Consider the following 23,746-nt stretch of genomic DNA (forward strand, 5'->3'; position numbering starts at 1 on the left):
CTGTCGGTAGTGCATCTTGAAATCTGCCAGGCTTAGTTAGCTGAATGGGGTGAAGAGGCCGTAACGCGTTCGAGTTTGCAACTCAGATCTACCCACATGATTGTATGATAGACGCCCGACATATCCCATGTCGTCGGGAGTGGCGGATACTTCCATTCATTTCCTGAGTCCGTGTTCTAGCCAAGGACTCCACTGGAAACGGTTCCCCACCGTGCTCGTTACCGGTGTCATACACCTGTACAATTGGATTAAAATGCATATATTGAGCCACCGAGTGGATCTGCCAATGGTCCGGCCATCGATACATCACCTATCAAACGAGTTAAACGTGCACATTATCTCACAAACCGGAAGGAAGTGGGAAAGATCTCCGCATACGTTGCCCTGGTCTCCAACCCAACCTCGTTAGCAGGTGCCAGAGATTAAAGGATTGAACAAAAAAACCTAAAGTTATACTACGAGTATGATCTTGTCTCCTGAAATTCCTTTCCCAATTGAGGAGGGTATAGCGAGGGAGGCCTGCATTCGATCCATCAACGGGGTATTCGGCACATAGCTAGCGGCAAAGTACCTGGGCATTAGAATAAAAACCGCCTCTCCCCCTTTTACATGGAGGACTCTATCACATACTTGTTACCCAGGATCTATCAAAATGACTGTCACATACGAGAATGGTACTAATGGCACCAATGGTGCCAAAGGTGCTAATGGTGCAAAGGCTACTCAAGAGGCTTTCGTTGATGTTTCGTCGGTCATTGCAACCTCAACCAACCTTCCAGATCATGTTCCGGCTTTGCTCGAGAAGGTTGCTACATCCGGCAAAGCTTTCATTTCAAATGATTCGAAGGCTCGCACAGATCTCTTAGATGCAGCTCGAGCTCTGGTCTACGCCACAGAGACACCCAGAGAGGCTATGATCCGGATAGCCTGGTCGCAGTCCACTCTGTATGCGTGTATCGAAGCTGGTGTCGACATGGGCTTGTTCACTGCTCTATCTAAGGACGATAAGCCCAAAAAGGCTTCATCGCTAGCTGAGGCTGTTTCTGCCGAGCCCAAAATGCTAGGTATGTTCTTCAAATCTCTTGCCCGCGAACTTAATTGAACTAGAGTATAGCTCGTATCTTGAAGCACTTGTGTGCCATGGGTGTGATTCTTGAGACCGGCCCTGATGAATACCGCCGCACTGGATTCTCCATCTCTCTCATGTCTGAGCGTTTTAGCGACGCCTATCCATGCATGTAGGTTACTGAGAGTTCTCTCCAATCCCTTCAACGCTAATCTCCTGTCCCCTTAGCACGGACTGCATCACGAATGGTGTCATGGCCCTCCCCAAGCATCTCAGAAAGACAAACCTTCGCAACCCTACAGACGGTACCGATTGCGCATTCCAACTTGGCTACGACACCAAAGACCACTTTTTCGAATTCCTCGGCACACATCCGATTGCCGCCAAACAATTCAACAACCATATGTCTGCATACCACCAGGGCCGTCCTAGCTGGATGGATACCGGATTTTACGACGTGCCCGGACTTGCCGAGCGTGCCACAGAGGATAACTGCGTTCTGATTGTTGATATGGGTGGCTCCCTTGGCCACGATCTGAGTGAACTCCGCCGCAAATGGCCACACATTGCTGGCCGTTTTGTTCTTCAGGATCTTCCGGCCGTGATCCAACAAGCACAGACCATGAACCTCCATCGATCTATTGAACCCATGGAGCATGATTTCTTCACCGAGCAACCTATAAAGGGTAAGTTAGAACCACATGATCCCCCGGATAAGACTCAATCTGACAACTCTGTTCGCATAGGGGCCCGTGCGTATTACATGCATTCGGTCCTTCACGACTGGCCCGATGAGAAGTGCATTGAAATTCTCAAGAACATCGTCCCGGCTATGAAGCCTGGATATAGTAAAATCCTGATCAACGAGAACGTCATACCTGAGACAAATGCCTACTGGGAGACAACTTCATTAGATATCATTATGATGAGTGATTTTGCATCAAGTGAAAGAACCGCAGGCAACTGGCATTCCCTGGTGGAAGCCGCTGGCCTCAAGATCAGCAAAATCTGGACCGTTCAACGTGGCGTGGAAAGCCTCATTGAGTGTGAACTTGCCGAGTAATACGAATATCCAGGATAGTCTCCCGAGGTCGCTAGTACACTCAGGTGAACAGGAATCTGCCAGTGGGTGGCGGGCGCGTAGGTATGGATGCAAATGTAGAATAAAGATTCATGACAACATTAAACACTCTTTCCGTCAAGGTCCTCTTATGGAATGTGTCAAACTTAGAAATATTGACTCAAACGAAGTAGTGTTGGCGAAATTCCAGATAGCACTGTGACCTGGGCACTAGAGGAACCTGGACACTAGAGGACATTGGCGTAGATATAAGAAAGATTTCCCTGGGCTAGCTATTATATATCCTATCCTGAGAAGACTCGGACCATCACAATCCATTGGTGGATTATAGCGACGTCGGGATATCCATGGATGGGGCAAAATAAACTAGACGCGGGACGTGCAGGCTCAGGCACAAATATATCAACCAAATGATTCATGCGATCATGGTGATACTCTCGCCAACCTTGGAAGCTCTTGCCTTTTTTCTTATGATTGCATGGCCTAATCTTGACAAAATGTACTATATATTCCTCTTTCCAGTCAATCATAGCACATACGACCATAGGGTGTGGAGAACAGGGCTTCCCGTCCGCTCAGCCGTACTTAAGCCACACGCCGGCAGGTTAGTAGTATGGTGGGTGACCACATGCGAATCCCTGCTGTTGTATGTTTTTTGTTTTTTAGAATTTCTTTTTTCGCTTTCAAGTACGGGAGGGTTTTTCTTCTTTCTTATTGACCTATTATTAGTATTCGTCTGGAGGGCTTCAAGTTCTTCTCTCAACTTTTATTTTACTATACACCGTCTCCAGGGCTGAAATATATAACCGAGCCCCGAAGATTGCAGAAAACAAAAATTCGAATCAGGAAAATAACGCAAAAACATTGATATCAGTCTAGAGAATAAAAAAAAGTACAAAGCAACTTGAACTCCAGCTATGTCTACGCGCTTGGTCTCAAGGACCAATTGCATCCCATATCAAAGACCCGGCCTCGTCGCATCCCTCACTAACAAGAATTTTCACAATCTGACACAGCCTACTCACTAGGCTCCCTGCAAGCTGCGCCGTGAGTAATTCGCTACTTCCCAGAACTCGAATTCTCAAACCCCCCGCAGAAGGATGAGAAACAATTCCCAATGGCAAAGTGGCCAACGCATCTGGATTCTCATACCAGTGGAGTTTGGCACTGTTACCAGCAAAACTGATCTCGGGGTTCTCGTTGATATTTTGATGTTGAACGAAAGACTCCAAAAAGAGGCTGCTGCCGGTAGATTCATCATGCCAGTCCGTGCAAGAGCGAATGATATTTTGCCAGCCCATCATGAAACCCGTTTCCTCCAGAGAAAGCAATTGGTCGTGGATCATTTTTGGAATTTCGCGAATGCTGGAGGCGGTCATTTTGTCTTTTGGTGGAACTTGCACTCTGACAGGGATGATGTTGACACAGGGGCCAATAACATCGTGAGCGGCATGGGGATTTTCACGACCCGCGACGAGGTGACCAAACACGACGTCATTGTGGCCGGTCATACAAGATAGCAAAATCGCCCAAGCAGAACTAATAAGAGCTGAGTGAGGAACATGATCAAAGTTCTGTTTGGGAAGTGTGACATTTTCCTCTGCTTGAATCTTGTGGAAGGTCTGTGACTTTGAAGGGGAACTGGAGGGCTGGTTGTTGGAAAGAGACGAGGAAACCGGGGTGTTGCTTGAACCGGTCATACGGCGAGTCCAATGTAAACGCGACTGGTCGCGCTGGCTAATCAGGTGGGCCAGGTAAGGAGGGAAAGATGAGTTGGGTGATGAAATTCGAGGGTGCTGTACTTTGCCATCGTAAACGTCCGCTAGGGTTTGTAGCATGGATGCCAAAGAAAGACCATCGTACTGCGCATGTGAGAGGCGAACGATAAGCCGCGAGAGTTCGGTCTCCTGGGTGTCAGGATGGCTGCGAACAAGAATGAATTTAGTGTGAAGTTCATTTGGGGAAAGTCCGCGGCGAGAATCCTGTTCACAGATGGCGGTGCAGGCTTTATCCAGAGAACTTTTAGTGTCGACGATGGCAAACGCCGGCGGTCCCTGTTGTCGCACAATTGTGAAATAATTTTTCTCGAAAGACACGAAGGTGCTTCGAAGCAATGGGTAATGTTGAGAAAGCAGCTCACAACTAGTTCGCAATAGCCCTTCATCAACCTTCACAGTACCAATGTCAAGGTAGAAGTAGTTGCATGGCTGCTTGACGCTCTGGACTTGGAAATCAGTCATTGGAAGGATATCCTCGACATTTTCAGGTAGCAATATAGTCGACAAAATTCCCTGCCTATCAGCATCGTCTAGCAGACTGTAGGGCTTGTATATCAAGTCTGCTTCCTCTTCCACATCCGAGACACAATTCACAATGAGCGCTGCGATCGTCCGCTGCTGAAATATATCCGCGACGGAGAATTTGAGTCCTTGTTTGCGAGCTCCACCAACAACTTGCATAGCTGTGATAGAATCCCCACCAAGCGCAATGAAATTATCATCGAGTCCAACGATTTCCTGCGGCATATGCAAGATTCGAGCCCACAGGCTCTGTAGATGATGTTCCAACGGAGTGACCGGCTGGCGGCGGGGCTGCTTAGTTGTAGGTAAGCCTCTCATAAGGTCGAGTTGCTCACGAGAGAGCGAGGATGCAAGTGCGCGAAGTTCTTTTCGGTTTGTTTTGCCGGTCGCAGTCATCGGCATGGCGACGAGGGGCACATAAAGCGAGGGCACCATGTAAGGTGGAAGAGGGTGTGACATCTTTTCTGCCAGGTCACTGGCCATGGCAGCAATTTTGGGCATTTGATTGTCGCTCACCTGAGCATTTGAGCTGGTGGACTGGGAGTCGAGGCAGATAAATGCGATAAGAGTGGCTGAAGGCTCCATCACAACCGCCTCAGCAGTGACTTTGGCATCTTGCGGCAGAAGGAGTCGTAGATGATGTTCCACTTCCTCCAGTTCAACCCGTTGCCCGCGGACCTTTACTTGAGTGTCTTTACGACCAACGATGTGCAGGCTTCCATCTGCACAATACTGGACGAGATCGCCGGTTTTGTACACGCGAGTTGGTGATGAACGGCGGGATGCCAGCCACTGTGGGGGCTCAATGAAAGTTGCTTCGGTCCTGATGGGATCATTCAGATAGCCAGCGCCGAGAAGCGGGCCTTCTAGAACCAACTCACCAACCTGGCCGACTGGAAGTAGTTGATGATGGTTGGTGGGATCCACGATCCAGGTCAGCATGCCCTTACCCAGACCAATACGGCGCAGGGCCGTCGGGCTGCTAGGTTCGGCGTTAATGACACTCATTGGGGTACATTCTGATGGACCACATGAATTAATCAACTCAATATTTCCCCACCACCTCTCGGCATCGTCTTGGCTCACTGGCTCACCTCCAAGTGTCAACGTGCGAAGGCTTGGGACATCCCGCGGGTCAAGAAGGCGCGAGACAGACGCAGTGAGATCAACATAGTTTGTCCGCATCTCCTCCATAGATTCGGGTAACCTGGTCTTGCGGTCCATATCGGATGGCACACAGAGACACCCACCAGCGGAGAGGGTGGCGAGCACATTGTGAATGGCTACATCAAAGCTGTAGGATGCAAAGTCATATAGACGCGTGCCACGGTTGATGTTGAGCGGTCCCAACTGATGATGCAGCGCCGAGGCAAAGCTTCGATGAGGGACTATGGCTCCCTTTGGCTGACCGGTACTTCCACTGGTAAAGTTGAGGTATAGCGGATTGGCTGGGTCCACCCGCGGAAGAGGCGTAGGGACTGCGGTCAGAGATTCAGGGCCCACCACAACAACCGCGGCGCCGAAACTGCGGCTAAGGCTCTGATGGGCAAGAGAAGAACAAATCACGCTTGCGTTTGCTTGATGGGTAATCGCGCGTAGTCGTGCCTCGGGTTGTGTTTCTGCATCCAGGAAGACAAAAGCTGCGCCTGCTTTCAAGACTCCCAAAACACCGACTACTGTCCACTTGGATTTTTCAAAGCACAATGGGACAATTTGCCCTGGTGTAACGCCGACCGCTAGCAGAGTGAATGCCAGTCGCTCGGCGAGATCGTTCAGTTGGTGATAGCTGAAGTCGCCATCCCATGCGCATACAGCTGGTGCGTTTGGCTGCTCGTAGATCTGTCCAGAAGGTGTCAGATTAGTCGGGTAAATTGCAGATTCGAGGTCAGCTTACCCGATCGTGAATGATATCATGGACACAACGGTCGATTTTCTCCGGTACAGACTTATTCCAATTCCAAATCATTTCTTCATCCTCACAGGGCAGTGTCTCAACTTCCGCTAAGGTACTTTCCGGGTCGACCATGTCTAGTTGCTGCACAAGGAATGATAATTGAACCAAAAGTCTCTCCACCAGCCAGGTATCGATCACGCGAGAATCGAAGGTTGCGCGGAAGGTCATTCCTGGCTGGTCTTTCATGGGAAAACACTCAATGGTCAAGGCATAAGTCGTGAAGCCTTGTTGGTTGGCATCGGTGCGCCAAGTACCGTAGTCCTTTTGGGTCTCCCCTTCCACTGATTGATCTGGGGATTGTACAACCAGCAGAGTTTGGAATTCACAAACCCGACGAGCTTGTTCGCTCACCATTGCGATCGCCCGTAGCCCAGTTTGCTCGAAGGGAATCATCTCCGTGGCTTGTTGCTGCACCTGGGCTAGATAGTCACCCACTTTACACATCTCAGGGACGGGAATCTGAAGGGGGACGGTAGCAATGGTTGGGCCCTCAATGTGCTCGATTCCTGGGATGGGAGAATTACGTCCAGAAACAATAGCGCCAAAAATAGCGTCCGTGGCTCCGGTTCGTCGACTGATGAGAAGCGCCAAAGCCGCACGAACGAGAGTTGAGATGGTAATCGATCGTTGAACTGACGAAGCCAACGGACAGGCTTGTTCAAGAGTTTGATCAGTCATGGGCTGGCACACAGAAGCCGGCAGTGGAGGGTAGGCCGTAATATCCTCTCCACATGTGCAGGCAAGTTCCCAGTAGCTCCGTAGATTTACATCCGTCTTCTGACTTTGCACGTATTTAACAAAGGCGCTGAACTTTGCGACGGGAGGCGAATCCTCGAATTGATAAGCGGAACTGATGAGACGACGATAAATTGTGGCGGCCTTTTCAGTAACTATCGGCAGCGACCACCCATCATAAAGTGCATGGTGAACTGTCCAGACAAACCATTTAGGGCCGCGAGTAGCCTCTTGTGATCCAACCAAGGCAAAGCGTGTCAATGGCTGACCAAATCCCATAGAAACCAGCTTGTCTTCGCGGAGGTAGGCTTCCAAATTCTCTGTGCGGGATTCCAACCATTCGATGCCATTGTAAGTGGTGACAATTTGAGCGAGCCCAAGCTGATGGTGCTCAACAATACGTGTTCGGAGGATATCTGTGGCTCTGAAAATTTCATCCCATGCTGATTTGAAAGCCCCCAGCTGGAAATCAGCTGATTGAGGTAGTTCCAGCACGCTTTGCATTACGTAGTTGCCGGCGTTCTTGGATGTCAAGGCGAGCAGACCTTCCTGGAGCGGAGTGCAGGGATATAAATCCTGAACATGATGGGATATACCAAAAGAACTGCTCAGCTCCTTGCAAATTATCTCGGGATCAATAGATCGAGGAAGCAAGGAGAATGGCGTAACTGGTTGATCCTTTTCCAAATCAACACTCTTGACAGGAACGTGCAATCGTGCTAGCTCGCACAGCGAAGGGAGGCGGAAAACCTCTGCCACGGTCAGGCTTGGAATCCCTTCAGTGCGGGCCAGACCGACCAAGCGCATGGCAGAAATTGAGTCTCCTCCCAACTGGAAAAAATTGTCGTCTATTCCAACTCTCTCTTCAGGAAGATTGAGAGTTTGCGCCCAGAGTCGCTGGAGACATAATTCGGCACTAGTGGTGGGTTGTGGTTTTGTCTGTTCAGTTCTAGCATTTAGCTCGGCCAGCTGTTGGATTGAGAACTGCGAGCCCATTTGCCGAAGTAGTTTCCGGTCTGTCTTGCCATTGACAGTTCGTGGAATTGACAAGACGGAGAAGTAGACTCTTGGAACCATGTAGCTAGGCAGTTTGTTGAGCAACTCATTAATGATTTTGGACTCGATGGAGACAAGCTTCATATTGAGTTCATCTCGGCCGTCCATTTCATTTTCAGCATCTTCCGAAGTCTCCCGCTCAACAAAGGCTACCAGCATCGGGCTAGCATCGTTCCTTTCACTCGCCATCGTGATGATCTCAGCGACGACCTGCCGACCCGAGCCTAGCATGACCCGATGAACATGATGTTCAACCTCAGCGAGTTCAACTCGTTGTCCCCGAATCTTGACCTGGGTATCCTTTCGACCCATGAAGAACAGGTGTCCATCAGAGCTATATCGGGCCATGTCACCTGTCCTGTAAAGTCGGCCTCGTCTCCCGGGGATACAGGCTTGCCCCCCTCCTTCAAGCAACCAGTCTGGATCCTCAATAAACGCGGCCGCGGTCTTTTCCTCATCCCCGATATATCCTGCGCCAACAAGAGGACCTTCGAGCCAGATCTCTCCCACGGCACCCAAAGGAACTAATCGGTATGGTTCGATGGGATCTACCAACCAAACATTGTGCCCCATTCCCTCGCTAGGGGGGGAGAGTAAAGTCGCGCGGCTGTAGAATCAACTGGGCGCTTCCTGCTGCGGACACCACTGTACCTTCCGCCGGACCATAAACACTGAGCTTGGTGACACGATCGGGCCAGTGTCGAAAATCATCCCACCTTTGTGGCTCGCCTCCCAATGCAAGAAGACGGAGACTAGGAATTGCACTTGGTCTTAACATACGCGCGACAGATGGAGTCACGAATAGGACAGTAGCGCCGGAACGAGCTATTGTGGCTTCGAGGTCGTCTTTTCGCTCTGTCTCTGATGGTATGCATAGTGTTGAGCCACTAGCAAGGCCATGGAGTATATCGAACCAGCAAATATCGAAACTGTAGGACGCGAAATTAAATACACGGGCTCCAGGGCCGTGGCCAAATGTTTTGGCTTGGTGATGGATGGCCGAAGCAAAGCCGGTATGCGTGAGAGCGGGTCCCTTGGGTACACCCGTGCTGCCGGAGGTAAAGACCACACAAACAGGAGTAGATGGATCAACCAAGGGAAGTTGGCTGGAATGAGAAGAAGCCAGTTTCTTGAGATTTGGCCCAACCAATGTAACCGAGTCCGCAGACAAGAGCTCCGATGCAAGGGCCTCTGCTTGAACAGATGAAAGCATGAAAGGCGGAGAACCGATTTGTTGTACAATAAGTTGTAGTCGCTCTACCGGCTGTGTGATATCCATTGTAACCGCCGTCAGGCCGGATTTCATACACCCAAGCATGGCTACCACAGTCCACATCGACTTTTCAAAGCAGAGAGGGATGATCGCACCGATATGATAGCCATCATGTGCGACCAAGCACGTCGCTAGTCGATCGGAGAGAATATCAAGTTCCTCATATGTCGCTTCTCCATCCCAAGCCGACAGGGCGATTTCATGGGGTTGGATAGCCGTACGTTCTCTGAAGAGGTCATGAACGCATCGATCCACTGACTGGGGAACAAACTGGTTGCTGCTCCATATTTTGGCCTGATCCTTTGCCGTCATTACCGCGATATCCGATACAATCTTCTGCGGGGTAGCATCAACCAGTTGCTGCAGAACTATAAAGAATTGGTCAAGTAATTGACTCGTCTCCCACTCGCCAATAAAGCTCTCATCGAAGCAGGCTCTGATTCGAAGATCGCTCTCGCCTGTGGCAGGTAAGAAGACTTCCAATGTCAGAGCGTAAGTGGTGAAGCCGTTTTGATCAGCATCCGTCAACCAAGTCCCCAAAGCGTCATTCTGGGTGGAATCCTGTCTTTGCTCTGCGGGATGGATTACAAGGAGCGTCTGAAACTCGCATGCACTTGGACTGATTTTGGCAATATCCTGCAAGCCAGTCTGCTCGAATGGAATCATGTCGATTGACTGCTGCTTCAATCCATTCAAATATTCACCGACACACTGATCATTGGGAAACTGCACCCGAATTGGTACAGTTGTGATGGTCGGTCCGATAATAGCTTCAATGCCTGGAACAGACGCGTTGCGTCCAGACAACACCGCGCCGAAGATAATATCGTTCGTCCTGGTTTGGCGATTGATGGTGATTCCTAAAGCGGCACGGATTAACGTGGCCAAAGGTACTTGCGAATCGATTTTCGTTTGCGGCAAGTAAGCAGTCCGTTCTATTGCACAGCTTGCTGTCGGCATCTGAGAAGGGGTTGCTAGCATTGGGAAGGCAACGGACTCGTAGTTCGCAAGGGCCGAGCCCCAATACTGCTGGGCCTCTTCAGACTTGGTCTCTTGTAAGTACTTGACAAACGGTGCCAACTCATTACGTGATGGGGTGGCACGGGATAAGTATGTGTCAGTGATCATATCTATAATCAGAGGCAATGACCAGCCATCGTACAACGCATGGTGCACAGTCCAGACGAACCAACGAATGTCCCCGTTTTGATCTCCTACCAAGGTAAATCGTGACAGAGGAAGTCCAAAGTCCATGGGCTGAATCTTATCCTGGGATAAAAACGAATTCAGGTCTTCGGATGTTCGTCGCCAATCAATCTCCTCATTAATCACCACCTGGACGGGACCAAGGCCATTGTGCTGAAGAATTCGAGTGCGGAGTATAGAGACGGCTGATACGGTCTGCTGCCATGCGGCTCGGAAGTCCTCTAATTTCAATTTATCAGACAGCTCAAGCACATTCTGTAGAACGTAGTCGCCCGGCTGCTTCAGGGTCAGGGAAAGCAGGCCTTCTTGAAGTGGAGTGCATGGATATGCGTCGTCAATTTGAACACTCTTCACACCACAAGATGCAGCTAGCTCACCTCGTAGCTCTGTTGCATCATTGAACTTGCTGTTTTCCAGCAGGGAAAACTTTTCAATGGAAATATTCTTCGCTGAAGGTGCAGTTTCAGCGGTGCTTGCTAGGCTTGCCAGTATTCGCTTGGTAAAAATATCGCTTATTGAAAGAACAAGACCAACCCGGCGGGATTCAGCAACGAGCTTCAAGGCTGAGACGGAATCGCCACCGAGCTGAAAGAAATCATCGTCTGCGCCAATGCGTGTCGGGTCGATTGCTAGCACATGAGACCAGACAGTTTGCATCATTCTCTCTTTACCTGCTGTCGGTGGTCGCTTCGGCTCATCGTCACAGGCACCCAGTGTCAAAAGTTCCTCTCGCTTGTAAGAAGCGGCGAGTTCTCTCAAGGCCCGGCGGTCGGTCTTTCTGGAAATCGTCTTGGGCATTTCTGAAAGCACTAGGAAGGCCGATGGAACCATATACTGCGGAAGGGTGTCCTGCAGCCGCTGCCGCACAATAGTCATAATGGTACGTCCTTCTTTCTCGCTCTCACACTTTGCCTGCAAGACGAAAAATGCAACCAGAATAGGTGTTATTTTGCCATCGCCGCTTTTTGGAATGCCAATCTCAACAGCAACCTCCTTGACCACGTCGGAGGCTAACCGAGCCTGGTGTTCGATCTCGCCGATCTCAATACGCTGGCCTCTGAGTTTTACCTGGGTATCTCTCCTTCCCCAGAGTTTGATTGCCCCGTCTTGGGTGTAAGAGCCCAAATCTCCTGTTTTGTAAAACTTCGAAACGGTCGTTGCACCACCGAAGATATCTGTTCTCCAGCTCGGTACTTGAATGAACGCTGCAGCCGATTTCTCGGGCTCATCCAAATACTCCCGGCCAATAGTGGGTCCCTCAATAAGGACCTCACCCACGGCACCCAGAGGCGCGAGCCTGTCCACGTTCGTTGGATCCACGATCCAATATCTACCAGTTGTCGGTTTGCCAACATCTCCCGTGGCTGCATCTTGGGTCAGACGTGCAGAAGAAACAACGGCGGATGTTTCAGCACTCCCGTATGTTTGTCGAAGATGGACCTTGTTTGACCATTGGGTGATTTGCGCAGCATGAACGGCTTCTCCGCCGACACAGACAGTCTTGAGGCATGATACCATCTCTGGGCGAAGGGAGCTGAGGACAGTGGAGGTAAGGAAAGCCCAATTGGCGTTCAGTCGTTGAATTGCATTTCCTAAAAGACTGGGATTTCTCTCTTCTTCAGTGGGAACGCAGACGCAGCCACCATGGATGAGAGTCATGAGGATCTCCATTATTGCTCCGGCAAAGCTATATGAGCCAAACTGCAATGTGCGAAGCTGGGGCGACATCTGGAGGACGGAGCCGTGGTTAACCGCCGCCGAGCAGTAGGAGCGATGTTCGATTTTACATCCCTTGGGGGCTCCAGTGCTGCCAGATGTAAAGATCACGTAGGCCGTGTTACTGGGAGACACCATTTGCATGCTGAAGGAGGACGATGGGGAAGCTGAATTCGGAGGAGAGATGTTGGGAGATGCAGGAATCATAGTTGGTGCGTTCCAGTGTCGTCTGGTGATCCCTTTATCCACTATGATAACAGTCTCGACGAAAGGCCGGATTCTGTCACTTGTCGAAGAGGAGGAAGCAACCGCCACTGTGGCCCGACTCTTCTCACATAGCATGCATAGCCGTTCTGTCGGATGAGTTGGATCCAGGAGAACAAAAGCACCTCCCGCCTTCAAAACACCCAAGATGGCCACGATGGTCCAGCTAGACTTGGGGAAGCATAGAGGAACAAGTACTTCTGGCCCTACACCAAGATCAATAAGATGCTCAGCGAGACGATCGGCAGAGATATTCAATTCTTGATAGGTGAGCTTTCCATCCCAACCTTCAATTGCGAATTCGGTTGGTCTGGCCTGAGCTTGGTCGGTTATCATTGCATGCACGCACCGTTCAATCACACTTGGGGGTGGTGATGAAATGTTCCATTCACTGAGCACAGCACGGTCTTGGGATGGCAAAAGATCAAGATCCGCAAGTAAAGTACCCATCTCATGGTCCGTGTCCCTGATAGCTGCCGCTGCTAGTTGGTTTGCTGCATATTCCCACTGGGCTAAGAGTTTCTCTACTGCCCAGCAGCTGATAACTCGGGAATCGAATCTTGCCCTGAATCTGCCCATTTCACTTGGTCTCGTTGGTGGCAGGTATTCCAATGTCAGTGCGTATGTGGTAAACCCACTCTGGTCCTCTGCTGTTTGCCATGTTCCAAAAGCGGATTTTTGGGACGAGGCAAGAGTCTGACTATCTGCTTGAATGACTAGTAAGGTCTGGAATTGGCAGGCACTCTGGCAGCTAGGGCTCAACCGAGCGATGTTCTGCAGACCCGTTTGCTCGAAGGGAATCATTCCGTTGGCTTGTTGTTGCACATCACGCAACCACCTGGAGACTGTTGTGGCACTCGAAGAAGAAAGACCTTTCATTCGAATTGGCACGGTCGCAATGGTAGGCCCCGCGATACTAGCAATTCCAGGGATTGGCGCATTACGACCGGACATCGTTGCCCCGAACACAATGTCAGGAGACGAGGTGTGACGACTCATGACCAACGCCAGTGCAGCACGCAGTAGGGCCGAAGTCGAAATATCGGAAGATTTGGTAGCGAGAAGGGAGATATCCTGTTCCCTCATCATGTCTGCGACCGGTTCCCGAACATGGGGTGGCAAAGGGGGGAAGGGACTTCCTTCATGGTTGTCAAGTGTGTGTTGCCAGTAGGCGTTTGTTTCGGCTCCTTTATTCTGCTCAATGTACTTGATGAAATTCTTGAATTGTGCCCTCTGGGGAGTGAACGATTCCCCTGAGTATATGGAGCTAGCCAAATCTGTGATTAACGGCAAGGTCCATCCATCGTACAATGAATGATGCAGAGTCCAGACACAGTACCGCGGCTGACTAGGCGATCCAAGGAGAGCGAAGCGAGATAATTGCTGACCAAGTCCCATTGGGGCAAGCTTACTCTCTTGTAAGTATGCCTCAACATCCTCGTTGTCTCGGTATACCCAATCAATTTTCTCTGGTTGGACAACCTGTAAGAGTCCAAGGCCATGATGGGAGACAATTCTTGTTTGTAGAATTGGTGTCAATCGAAGTGTCTCTTCCCATGCCTTCTTGAAAGAAACAATTTTGACATCAGCAGAAAGCTCAAGAACATTTTGCAAAACGTAGTCTCCAGGATTCTTTGAGGCCAACGCCATGATTCCCTCTTGCAATGGCGAGCAAGGGTACACATCTTGAATGCCCGCGCCGGAGGGCAGGCGGAGTTCTGAAGCAAGTGACTCCATATGCACCTCGGAGGAGATTAGAGAGAATGGTTCAACTTGATAATCGTGTGACGAGTTGCTAGAAAGACTCAGTTGCCCTTGTAATTGAGCCTGGGCGGCGATTGTAGAGCATCTCATGACATCTGCGACAGTCAAGGTCAACATGTCCTTCCTTGATTCAGCCACGAGTTTCATAGCCATGATCGAATCCCCACCCAGTTGGAAGAAGCTATCATCGATGCCAATCTGCTCCTCATTCGGTATGTTCAAGACGCGCATCCAGAGGCGTTGTAATCGATGTTCGTCTTCACTGGAGGGTGCACGCTTCTTGCATTCGGAATCCTCAGTCGTAGCCCTGTGATGCTGAACAAGCGTTGCACCCAGCTGTCGCAGAAGTTTCCGATCGGTTTTCCCAGAAGAAACCATCCGGGGTATCGAGCCCGTCATGGCAAAGTACAACTCCGGGACCATGTACTTGGGAAGTTTTTGGACAATCTGTTGCTCCATGTCAGGAGACGGAGAAAAGATGGTGGCGGAGACATTATCATTGTTCTCCAATACCTCCTCTTGAACACGGTTCGAAATTGAGAGAGCTCGCACTGGCATTTCAATGAATGCGACAAGCAGTTCACTGGACTTCGTGTCACCGGGGTTGACGACTTCGGTGACGACTTGCTTCGCGGCGATGCATTGTTTGACGTGATGTTCAACTTCGGCCAGTTCCAATCTCTGACCTCGAATCTTCACCTGTGTATCTTTACGACCAACATATCTCAGTCGGCTCCCATCCTCGCAAGATCGCGGAGAATATTGGACGAGATCGCCGGTTTTGTAAAGCCTTGCCTGGCGGCCTCTTTCTACCAGCCAAGCGGGATCGGTAACGAACGACTCTTTGGATTTATCGGGGGCGTTGAGATACCCGCGAGACAAAATGGGGCCTTCAATCAGAAGTTCGCCAATAGAACCCAGAGGAGCCAGTTGGTTGTGGTCATTCGGGTCCGCCACCCAGACAACGCATCCGAATGGGACGCCGATGAAGCGAGAATCAACGCCATCCTCAAGATCATGTCCAGAACAATAGACACAGCATTCGGTCGGTCCATACACGAGAATTACCCGACGACCATCGCAAGACCATCTTTCGGCATCCGTTGAAGAGAACTTTTCGCCTCCGATCGTGATTGTTTTGACGCAGGTTACGGCAGTCGGTTCGATTAAGCGAGCCACGGCGGGGGTGAGGAAGACCCAATTGACTCCCAGCGAATTAATAGCTTCAGGTAGTCGTGACAATCGGTCACTATCGGACGGAATACAAATGCACCCTCCAAAAATGAGTGTCGTAAAGATTTCGGCGATGCAAGCATCGAAAGCATAGGAGGAAAATTGCAAAACGCGACTGGTAGGAGAGAAGCCAAGAGCACGACCATGAGCAGTACAGCTAGAGCTGGCAGCTTTATGCTCTACAACAACACCCTTGGGTCTGCCGGTTGTCCCCGAAGTGAAGATCACATATGCGACCGAGCTTGAGGGCGCTGTGTCGTTGGAGTACTGACTTTTGAGACCGTGGCCATGATTTGACATTGACGTTTCCAGGACATCCCAGCTTAATACAAACACATGGCCATCGAAGCTTTCGTGAAAGATATTTGCATGCTGGAGAGATGCAATTACCAGCTGCGCTGAAGTATCCTCCAAAATATTCTGACGTCGACCGGGCGGGAGTGATGGCTCAATGGGAACAAATCCAGCGCCAGCTTTCAGCACGGCCAGCATTGAAATAACTGCGAACAAAGATTTTTCAAAGCATATTGGAACCAATGATCCTTTTTGCACACCTAACGACTGGAGGTGTGCAGCTAAATTCTCTGTATATTCGTGCAACTCTCGGTATGAAAATGTCCCATCCCAAGCAGAGATGGCGGGGCGTTCTGGCTGTTGAGTGACTTGCTCTCGAATAAGCTCATGAATGAATCTGTCAACTCCAGTTGGAACAGTGCCATTCCACTTCGAAATCAAGGATTTTTGGTGTGCAGGAAGTAAGTCAATCTCTTGCAGAGGCCTACTGGCAGAATTGACATCGACAAGCTGTTTGATGGTCCCACTCAACTGCTCCAGGATCATCTTCAAATGCCAGGCATCAAGAGCGGCGGGATTATACCTGGCCCGAACTTGAATACTGCTGTCGAGGCGGATAAAGCACTCGAGCGTGAGTGCGTATGTACTAAGCTGCTCTGTCTCAGTATACCAGGACATTTTGCTCTGTTGCCTATCTTGTCGCTCTTCTGGCTGAATAACGAGCAGCGTCTGGAAATCACAGGCTTGTCTTGCACTCTCGCTCAGCTTAGCAATGTTTTGAAGTCCGATCTGTTCAAAGGGAATCATCTGGGTGGCTTGATTCTGGAGATGTTGCAGTAATTCGAGCACCGTGGTTGTCTCAATATCATCCAGCTGAACTCTTATAGGGATTGTGGCAATTGTTGGCCCGACAATTTCCTCAATACCTGTGACGAGGGCATGTCTGCCTGACACAGTAGCTCCAAAGGTGATATCTGAAGATTGAGTGTGGCGTGAAATAACAATGGCCAATGCTCCCCTGATGATTGTTGAAAGGGTGGCCTGAGAAGATCGGGCACTATCTTGTAGCTGACAATGAAACTCCATGGTTGAGGTCTTTTGTACAGGGCTCTGCTCGTTCTTTCGAAGCGCAGGGAACTGAACAGATTCCGTGTGATCAAGGGTCTTTCGCCAATACTCATTTGCTATCGAGACAGATCTTGGCTCTCCAACATACCTCAGGAAAGAGTTGAATTGCGACTTGGACGGAAGTACTGGGGAGCTATGGCCAAGCTCACGAAGATAAAGGGCCTCGAGTCGTTTCAGCATCAAATCCAGAGACCATGCGTCATAGAGAGCGTGGTGGAGAGTGATCGCAATCCATTTTGATGCACTCGCATCGTCTGCATCTCCGATGAGCGCAAATCGCGTCAATGCTCTTCCAGTTTCCATAGGGTCGGACCTATCCATTTCTAGATATTCTTGCAAATCTGTTCTCCGAGTCCACTGGATACTGTTCTCTTCGTGGTTGATGACAACTTGGGCGAGACCTCCAGGCTTGTTTTGCACAATTCGCGTCCGCAAGATTGGTGTCTCATTGTAAAGTTTTTCCAATGATCTCTGGACAGCTTCCCCCTTCAAACCATCAAGTGAGAGTGTTGTCTGCAAGATATAGTCACCCGGCCTTTGCATCGCCAACGCGAACAGTCCCTCCTGGAGCGGCGTGCATGGATATACATCTTCGATCGATGATGGGTCAATGTCGCAGATACGCGCAATTTCTTGAATATCTTCGAAGTCATGATGCTCAGTCAAGGAAAAGGGAGGAGGAACTGCAGGTGCGTCTTGGTCAGTCACGGGGATGACCAAGCGACCCAACTCACGCAGTGTGATTTTCGGATTCATCACATCCACCACTCGCAACTGAATTCCTTCTTTACGCGCTTCTCCCACCAGTTGGATGGCCATTAGGGAGTCTCCGCCGATCGTTAAGAATGAATGGTCCAACTCAATGCTCTCCGGACCTTTTTGGAGCACAATTCCACACAGGAGCTGCACCGTTTGTTCGGCCTCTGACCGGGGCTCCAATTCTGTGCCGATCGAAGAATGATGAGGCTGGGAGTTGAGCAGTCGAGTGCCAGATTCTCTCAACCCCTTGCGATCGGTTTTTCCCGATGGGGTGCGCGGGATGCTTGGAACCAAGATATAGATCTGGGGAACCATGAAATTGGGCAATCGACACGAAAGTTCGCTTGTCAAAGTTTCGCATGGTCGAGTAATCTTCATCTCAGCAACCTCCTCTTGGCTGCTGGCAACCTGCAAGAAAGCAACCAGAGATTTCCCAGTCGCCGAGGGTACAGAATCGACGACCGTTTGCACCGCGCTAGGAAAACAAGACTGAACATGATACTCAATTTCACCTAACTCAACGCGCTGCCCATGGATTTTCACTTGGGTATCTTTGCGACCCATAAATCGAAGACTGCCATCCTCGTTGTGCTGCACCAAGTCGCCGGTCGCGTAGAGACGGCTAGATGGCCTGTGTTGGCGAAGCCACAAAGGACTTGATATGAAGGCCTTGGCCGTCTTCTCTGGTTCGAATAAGTATCCCTCACTAACCACCGGTCCTTCTAGTAGAAGCTCTCCTACTTTTCCCGGCGAGAGTAAAATGTCGTGGTTTTCTGGTTCGACAACCCAGCATAAGACACCCACGCCAAAACCAATTTCCATGTTCTTTGTGTCATCTCGGAATTCCATACTGAGGTCAATCGTGCTGATTGGCGTACATTCTGCTGGACCATATGTATTTATGATCCGCGGTTTGGTTGACGATGTTTCCCACCGCTTAGCTTCGGCTTGCGTGAGGGTTTCTCCAAGAAAAATGAGGGTTTTCAGACTGGGAACCCGAGCCGGGTCAATCAGACGAGCAACGGATGGGGTCAAATTTGCAAGAGTGACTTCCATGGCAGCTATAGCACCAGCTGGATCTTGAATTCGTTCTTCTTCAGTAGGTATACACAAGCAGCCTCCGCTAACAAGGGTAGCTAACATGTTGTGTACGGCCACATCGAAGCTGTGTGATGCAAAGTCAAACACACGCGAGTTTGATGAGAAACCCAGCTGGTTGAGCTGATAGTGAATAGCAGAACAGATGCTCGAATGGGAAATGACTGCGCCCTTTGGCGTTCCAGTACTCCCGCTGGTGAAAACGACGTAGCAAGTTGATTCGGGTTTTGGTTGGTGAGTTTGCTCCTGGTGGTTACCAGCAGTTGATATCTCAGCTGTTCTGCGTGGTGCAACAATGAGAACATCGATATCAGAATACAGGCGGGTGGCGGCCACATTATCACAATTTCCGTCCTTCAAGTTCATCAAGCTCAATCCAAGATCTTGATGCCCAACGGAGCATAGTACAACTTTCGCCCGAGTCTGCTGCACAATTGATAGCAGTCGAACTTCCGGCTGGGACACATCCAGGAACGTAAAAGCGTTTCCAGATTTCAAAACTGCGAGCATTGCTACCGCTGTCCATATGGACTTCTCGAAGCACAATGGGACAAGTGACCCAGGGCCAATAATCTGACTCAAGCTATGAGCGAAACTATCCGAGAAAGCCTCTAAATCATGATAGGTAAGGGTCTTGCCGTTGGAGGCGTAAAGAGCAGGCGCATTTGGCTCAACAGTTGCGCGCTGTGAAATCAGGTCTTGCACACATTCATGGACAGTCTCTGGGAGGGTGGCGTTAAGAGTCCAAATATCTGTCATCTCAAATTTCATTTTTTCTTCGCTTTCAATGATACTCGTGGTGAGCTTTTTGTTTTCTGTCAGAGAGGATACCAATTCTGCATCTTTGGTAAAATGAGTGTCCTCCATGTTGATAGTACAGGTAGAAAAGTGGTCTTTGGTGGCTTAAGAATATACTTCAACACAAATTAGTACCTTAGAAAAAGAATATACTTCAGGTATTTTGGACAGTAATCGTAATCACCTCTTTTTTCGTGTGTATGTAGTTTAGGTTCCAGTGGAAAGATAAGAATATCTGCTGCGAAATGAGACTCTGGGACTTGTAAATTGTTCGTTGTCCGCTGGGTATTTTTTCAACGGTCTATGAGCATCGCTGTTACTATCGATCAGGAACTTGTCATTCTTCAAAAACACTCCACTAATTCTGGTCTGGACAATGCCGCGGATTCCCCGAGGCCATGAATCAATATCGTAGATCTTTCCTTGGAGTAATACACGTGCAAGCGGGTATTCTTCGTATGGCCCCTTGAACAAGACCCATCGCGTATTCAATGGATTCGGACTTTGCGACCGGAGGTATACAAGCGTCCTCGCGGGCGGATATTCGCCGAATAAATTTCGTCCCAGGATGTTTTACCAAGCCATGTATGTCATTGGGCTATAAAATTCCAAAAAAAGCCACTCTCCGCACTGAACAAACTTTCGATTGCTTACACATTGGTAAGCTTTTGCAAAATCCCGACAGGGTGCCTAGTTTCATCAAATTTTGTCGATCACTGAAACTTTCCCGACAATCATACAAGCCCATCCTTCTCTGAATGAAAGTGGGCTGGGGGAGGAGGCTTATGGGGTGGATCATCCAGTTCGCCAAGCCCTAAGCACCACGTGGTGGGTCCTCAATCTCATCTAAGCTTTGGCGTAAGCGTGCGTAAGATTGGGGCCAAGAGAAGCCACCCGCCACCCGCCACCCGGGCACGCCAGGGATTCTTGTACAACTGTTTCTTGTTTTAATAGGATCCTGACAGCGCAATCCCGTGCGGGGGTGGTAAGCAGCATGAGTAGTGCATCGGCACACCCCGACAATGTGGGCCCTAGCGGATCGCTTCGGTGGATCGTCGAAGCCAATCTGACACTGGCAGCACGGAGACGGATGTTCCTGCGTGGATCTCGAGCGCTTCCCATATTCAACCAGATTGGGAATCTCACTGCGAAGCGTCAACCTTAGAGATGAGCTATATCAGCTTCTCGTTTGAGCACGTGTATTGATCAGCTCCGCAACTGGTCTTCGGCAGGTACTTTGGCTTCTGGAATTGTATTCGGTACAAATTTCCCTACCGGAGACCCTTCCGTTGCTGGAGGGAAATGTTGTCGAAGCGACGAGCCTTACTAGTTAGGAAATGCGTAGTTCAAGGCATCATACGAAATTTTATACACTGCAGACACTGATTCATCGCGTAAAAATGACGCATTAAACTACCAGTCTTCGTTCATGCAAATACTCAAAGTGAGGCATAGCCAGTTGGACCAGCTCCCGAATCTCTCGCGCAGTATCCACACCAAACTCGTCCTCCCATTTTGCCTCTTCAGCACTCAGGTCAACATTCTTGGCTGCTCGACCAGCATTTGCTCCCGTCGAGTCCATTAGCGTCGTCTGGACAGCTGCAAATGGCTTGGCAAGCTTTTCCTGTTCCTCGTTTGAAGCCGTATCCCATGAAAAGATTGCCTGGTCGGGATTCAAACCTGTTCGTCTGCAAATTTCGCGCACGAATTTCTCACTAGTCATGTAGTCGTCTGCATCGATAACAAGGGGCTGTATTCCATTGGCTTCGTAGAAGTCATACAGTAGTCGGGCCCATAAGTGGCAGGTAATGACGAGCATATTCGCTCTTCCACCTCCGTTAATGACAGCCCGCATAGCTTTGTATGCGGATGGCACGACCAGCTGCGGGTTCCTGATAGTAATCACAGGCACTGTTTGAGGATAAAGCAGCAGATTCTCGGGTACCAGTGTGAAGTTGTCTCCGCTGGGAGCTTCGGCTGTTGGCGAAGTGATGTATTCCAACATTCGGTCAGGAGATGCCGGGAAAAAGGAATGGGTATGAACCATCAATATTTTTCCCTTTATCGGTGATCAGTCAGGTGCAGTTGAATATCAATCAAAGAAACGGGAACATACATTATTTTCGGAATTGAGCAGCTCTTCTTTCCATTGTTCACAATCTTGTTGAACCTCTTTCTCAAAGATTGAACGCATGTCCAACGGCATGCCTTCATAATAAGAAGTGAGACGAAGCCATTCCACTTGCTGCTTGTGCCATGCTTCCTCGAATGGCCGGAAAAATGGTGTGGCGTTCTTTTGCCCCTCGAGCATGCGCTCCAGTAGATGGCCTGGAATTTTGTCAATTGAATCGAACAATCTGATCAGGTACGGTATACTCTTACATGCGCTGCGTGGCTGTGAGTATAGAATAACTTGAGAAGTCATCCTTTCAGTTTGAAGTAACAAGTTTGTGACCTTTTCCCAAATTCACACGTGGTTGATTCAATTTTGGTAATATTTTGGCGCATGTGTGTCAGGGCGCTCAGGAATAAATACGGAATGGCCACGGGCATTTAATACTTATTTGCGTACTAGAGACCTTGGAGGGAATTAAAATGACTAATATAGGGGAGGAAAAGCTAAAAATAAGCCAAGCCTCAGACCTAAGTAGCCATAGGTCTAAACCTATCCCAAAATACGGGAAATTGGTTTTCACACTAGCTTCGGGGTACGGCCGGAGCCAGGTCACAGCCAACCCCCACCTATTATAGATTCCCCTGGGAAAGCAGCCATTTCAAGAGTTATAAGATTTCAAAGAAAAGAGCAGTAAGATTACTTTTAAAGTATTCCTAATGACTCGCAAGATTGACTTTGCATGTACTACTTCCTAACCATGTAGACGTGGATAGTAAATACTAGAAAACAGCGGTAGAGTCTCGGGAGAAGAAATCATAGTTTTGCATCATTTCAAGTCCTGAATTCTGTTGCCTCAATTTCATATACTTGATATATACTACCCTATTCACAAGACTGATCCTCCCAAAAGACAAAGCATCTAGTCTCCAGGCTGTTGCGAGGCGGGCCGAAATCACCTTTTGTCGTAAACGCAGTATGAGGTGTGCGCCTAGCCGTGCCGTCCAGCTTTGAATCAAATATTTTCAAGCATAAAGCCTCATCAGGAACCATGTGTGAGGCATAGTACCATCTGTGCTGCTCAGGACACTTGGGCGGAACTACCGACCACATGGAGTTATCCATCCTGTAAACGTCGGCCATTGCAGGAGCATCACACTTCTGAGGTGCCATTTTGAGAGGCCGTTCCCGCAGCTCTTGATCAGACACGGACTGGGCATCGCATACGCATAGTGCCTCGCGATTGATAGTTTGGATCGGGCGCCAGAAGTTGACGATGGCCCTTTAGCAATTATAAGCGTTTTCACTTGAAATATTGTAGTGTGTCGTTCACACATACCAACGAGTTTTGGTGAGTTTCTCCGACTCTTCAGGGAGATACAAGTCGAGCAGTGCGCGAGCTCCAGTATATGATTGATCAACGTGGACAAAACGCGCCGTGCTGGGCTGCTTCACAGGCTCCATATCAGGAAGATGCTTCTCATCTTCGATGGCTTTTTCCCATGACTGTCGTCGAACAATATGGCTCATGATATGAACGCGTGTAGCTCCAGTTCTGACATGAATCTATCATTAGCACAGTCCCCAAAATTAGGGAAATGGGTACTATTATCAAGACGTACATATTCTGCAGAACTTCTGCACACTCGCGGTAGTAGACATCCTTTATCCGAGCTGTGTCATCAAAGTCCTTCTCAATACTTGGATGCATCAACAGTTGAAATCCTTGTCTGTCAAGCGAGAATCTCTGCTCTTGCCTCCGAAGATCCATAACTTGTACTGGAACTTCCGCATACTCTCTGCGCGATTCGATAATTGTGCCATCAAAAAAGGAATGATCTCCATCTTTACCGGGGTCAACATAATAATTGAGAACAGTCGACGCACTATTATTGAGCGACATTATCA

General features: G+C 49.4%; 4 protein-coding genes across 4 annotated transcripts; 1 reads left to right on the forward strand and 3 right to left on the reverse strand.

Moving 5' to 3' along the window:
• Nucleotides 1–652: 652 nt before the first annotated feature.
• N7509_000926 (uncharacterized protein) lies at nucleotides 653–2,129 on the forward strand (the record flags this gene model as incomplete). The annotated part of the gene is made up of 4 exons (XM_056625563.1): nucleotides 653–1,064; nucleotides 1,115–1,238; nucleotides 1,295–1,752; nucleotides 1,813–2,129. 4 exons carry the CDS (start codon nucleotides 653–655, stop codon nucleotides 2,127–2,129), a joined length of 1,311 nt encoding a protein of 436 aa, XP_056494145.1.
• Nucleotides 2,130–3,082: 953 nt separating this feature from the next.
• On the reverse strand, nucleotides 3,083–19,794 carry N7509_000927 (non-ribosomal peptide synthetase; the record flags this gene model as incomplete). The annotated part of the gene is made up of 3 exons (XM_056625564.1): nucleotides 3,083–6,286; nucleotides 6,366–8,740; nucleotides 8,844–19,794. 3 exons carry the CDS (start codon nucleotides 19,792–19,794, stop codon nucleotides 3,083–3,085), a joined length of 16,530 nt encoding a protein of 5,509 aa, XP_056494146.1.
• Nucleotides 19,795–21,133: 1,339 nt separating this feature from the next.
• On the reverse strand, nucleotides 21,134–22,150 carry N7509_000928 (uncharacterized protein; the record flags this gene model as incomplete). Its single annotated transcript, XM_056625565.1, has 3 exons — nucleotides 21,134–21,784; nucleotides 21,842–22,053; nucleotides 22,108–22,150. 3 exons carry the CDS (start codon nucleotides 22,148–22,150, stop codon nucleotides 21,134–21,136), a joined length of 906 nt encoding a protein of 301 aa, XP_056494147.1.
• Nucleotides 22,151–22,723: 573 nt separating this feature from the next.
• N7509_000929 (uncharacterized protein) lies at nucleotides 22,724–23,741 on the reverse strand (the record flags this gene model as incomplete). Its single annotated transcript, XM_056625566.1, has 3 exons — nucleotides 22,724–23,120; nucleotides 23,178–23,393; nucleotides 23,461–23,741. The coding sequence occupies 3 exons, from the start codon at nucleotides 23,739–23,741 to the stop codon at nucleotides 22,724–22,726; spliced, it is 894 nt and encodes a 297-aa protein (XP_056494148.1).
• Between the last annotated feature and the right edge of the window lie 5 nt (nucleotides 23,742–23,746).

This window comes from Penicillium cosmopolitanum, assembly GCF_028827165.1.
Source record: "Penicillium cosmopolitanum strain IBT 29677 chromosome Unknown utg000003l:1.0-3747932.0:1.0-3751027.0, whole genome shotgun sequence".
NCBI lineage: Eukaryota > Fungi > Ascomycota > Eurotiomycetes > Eurotiales > Aspergillaceae > Penicillium > Penicillium cosmopolitanum.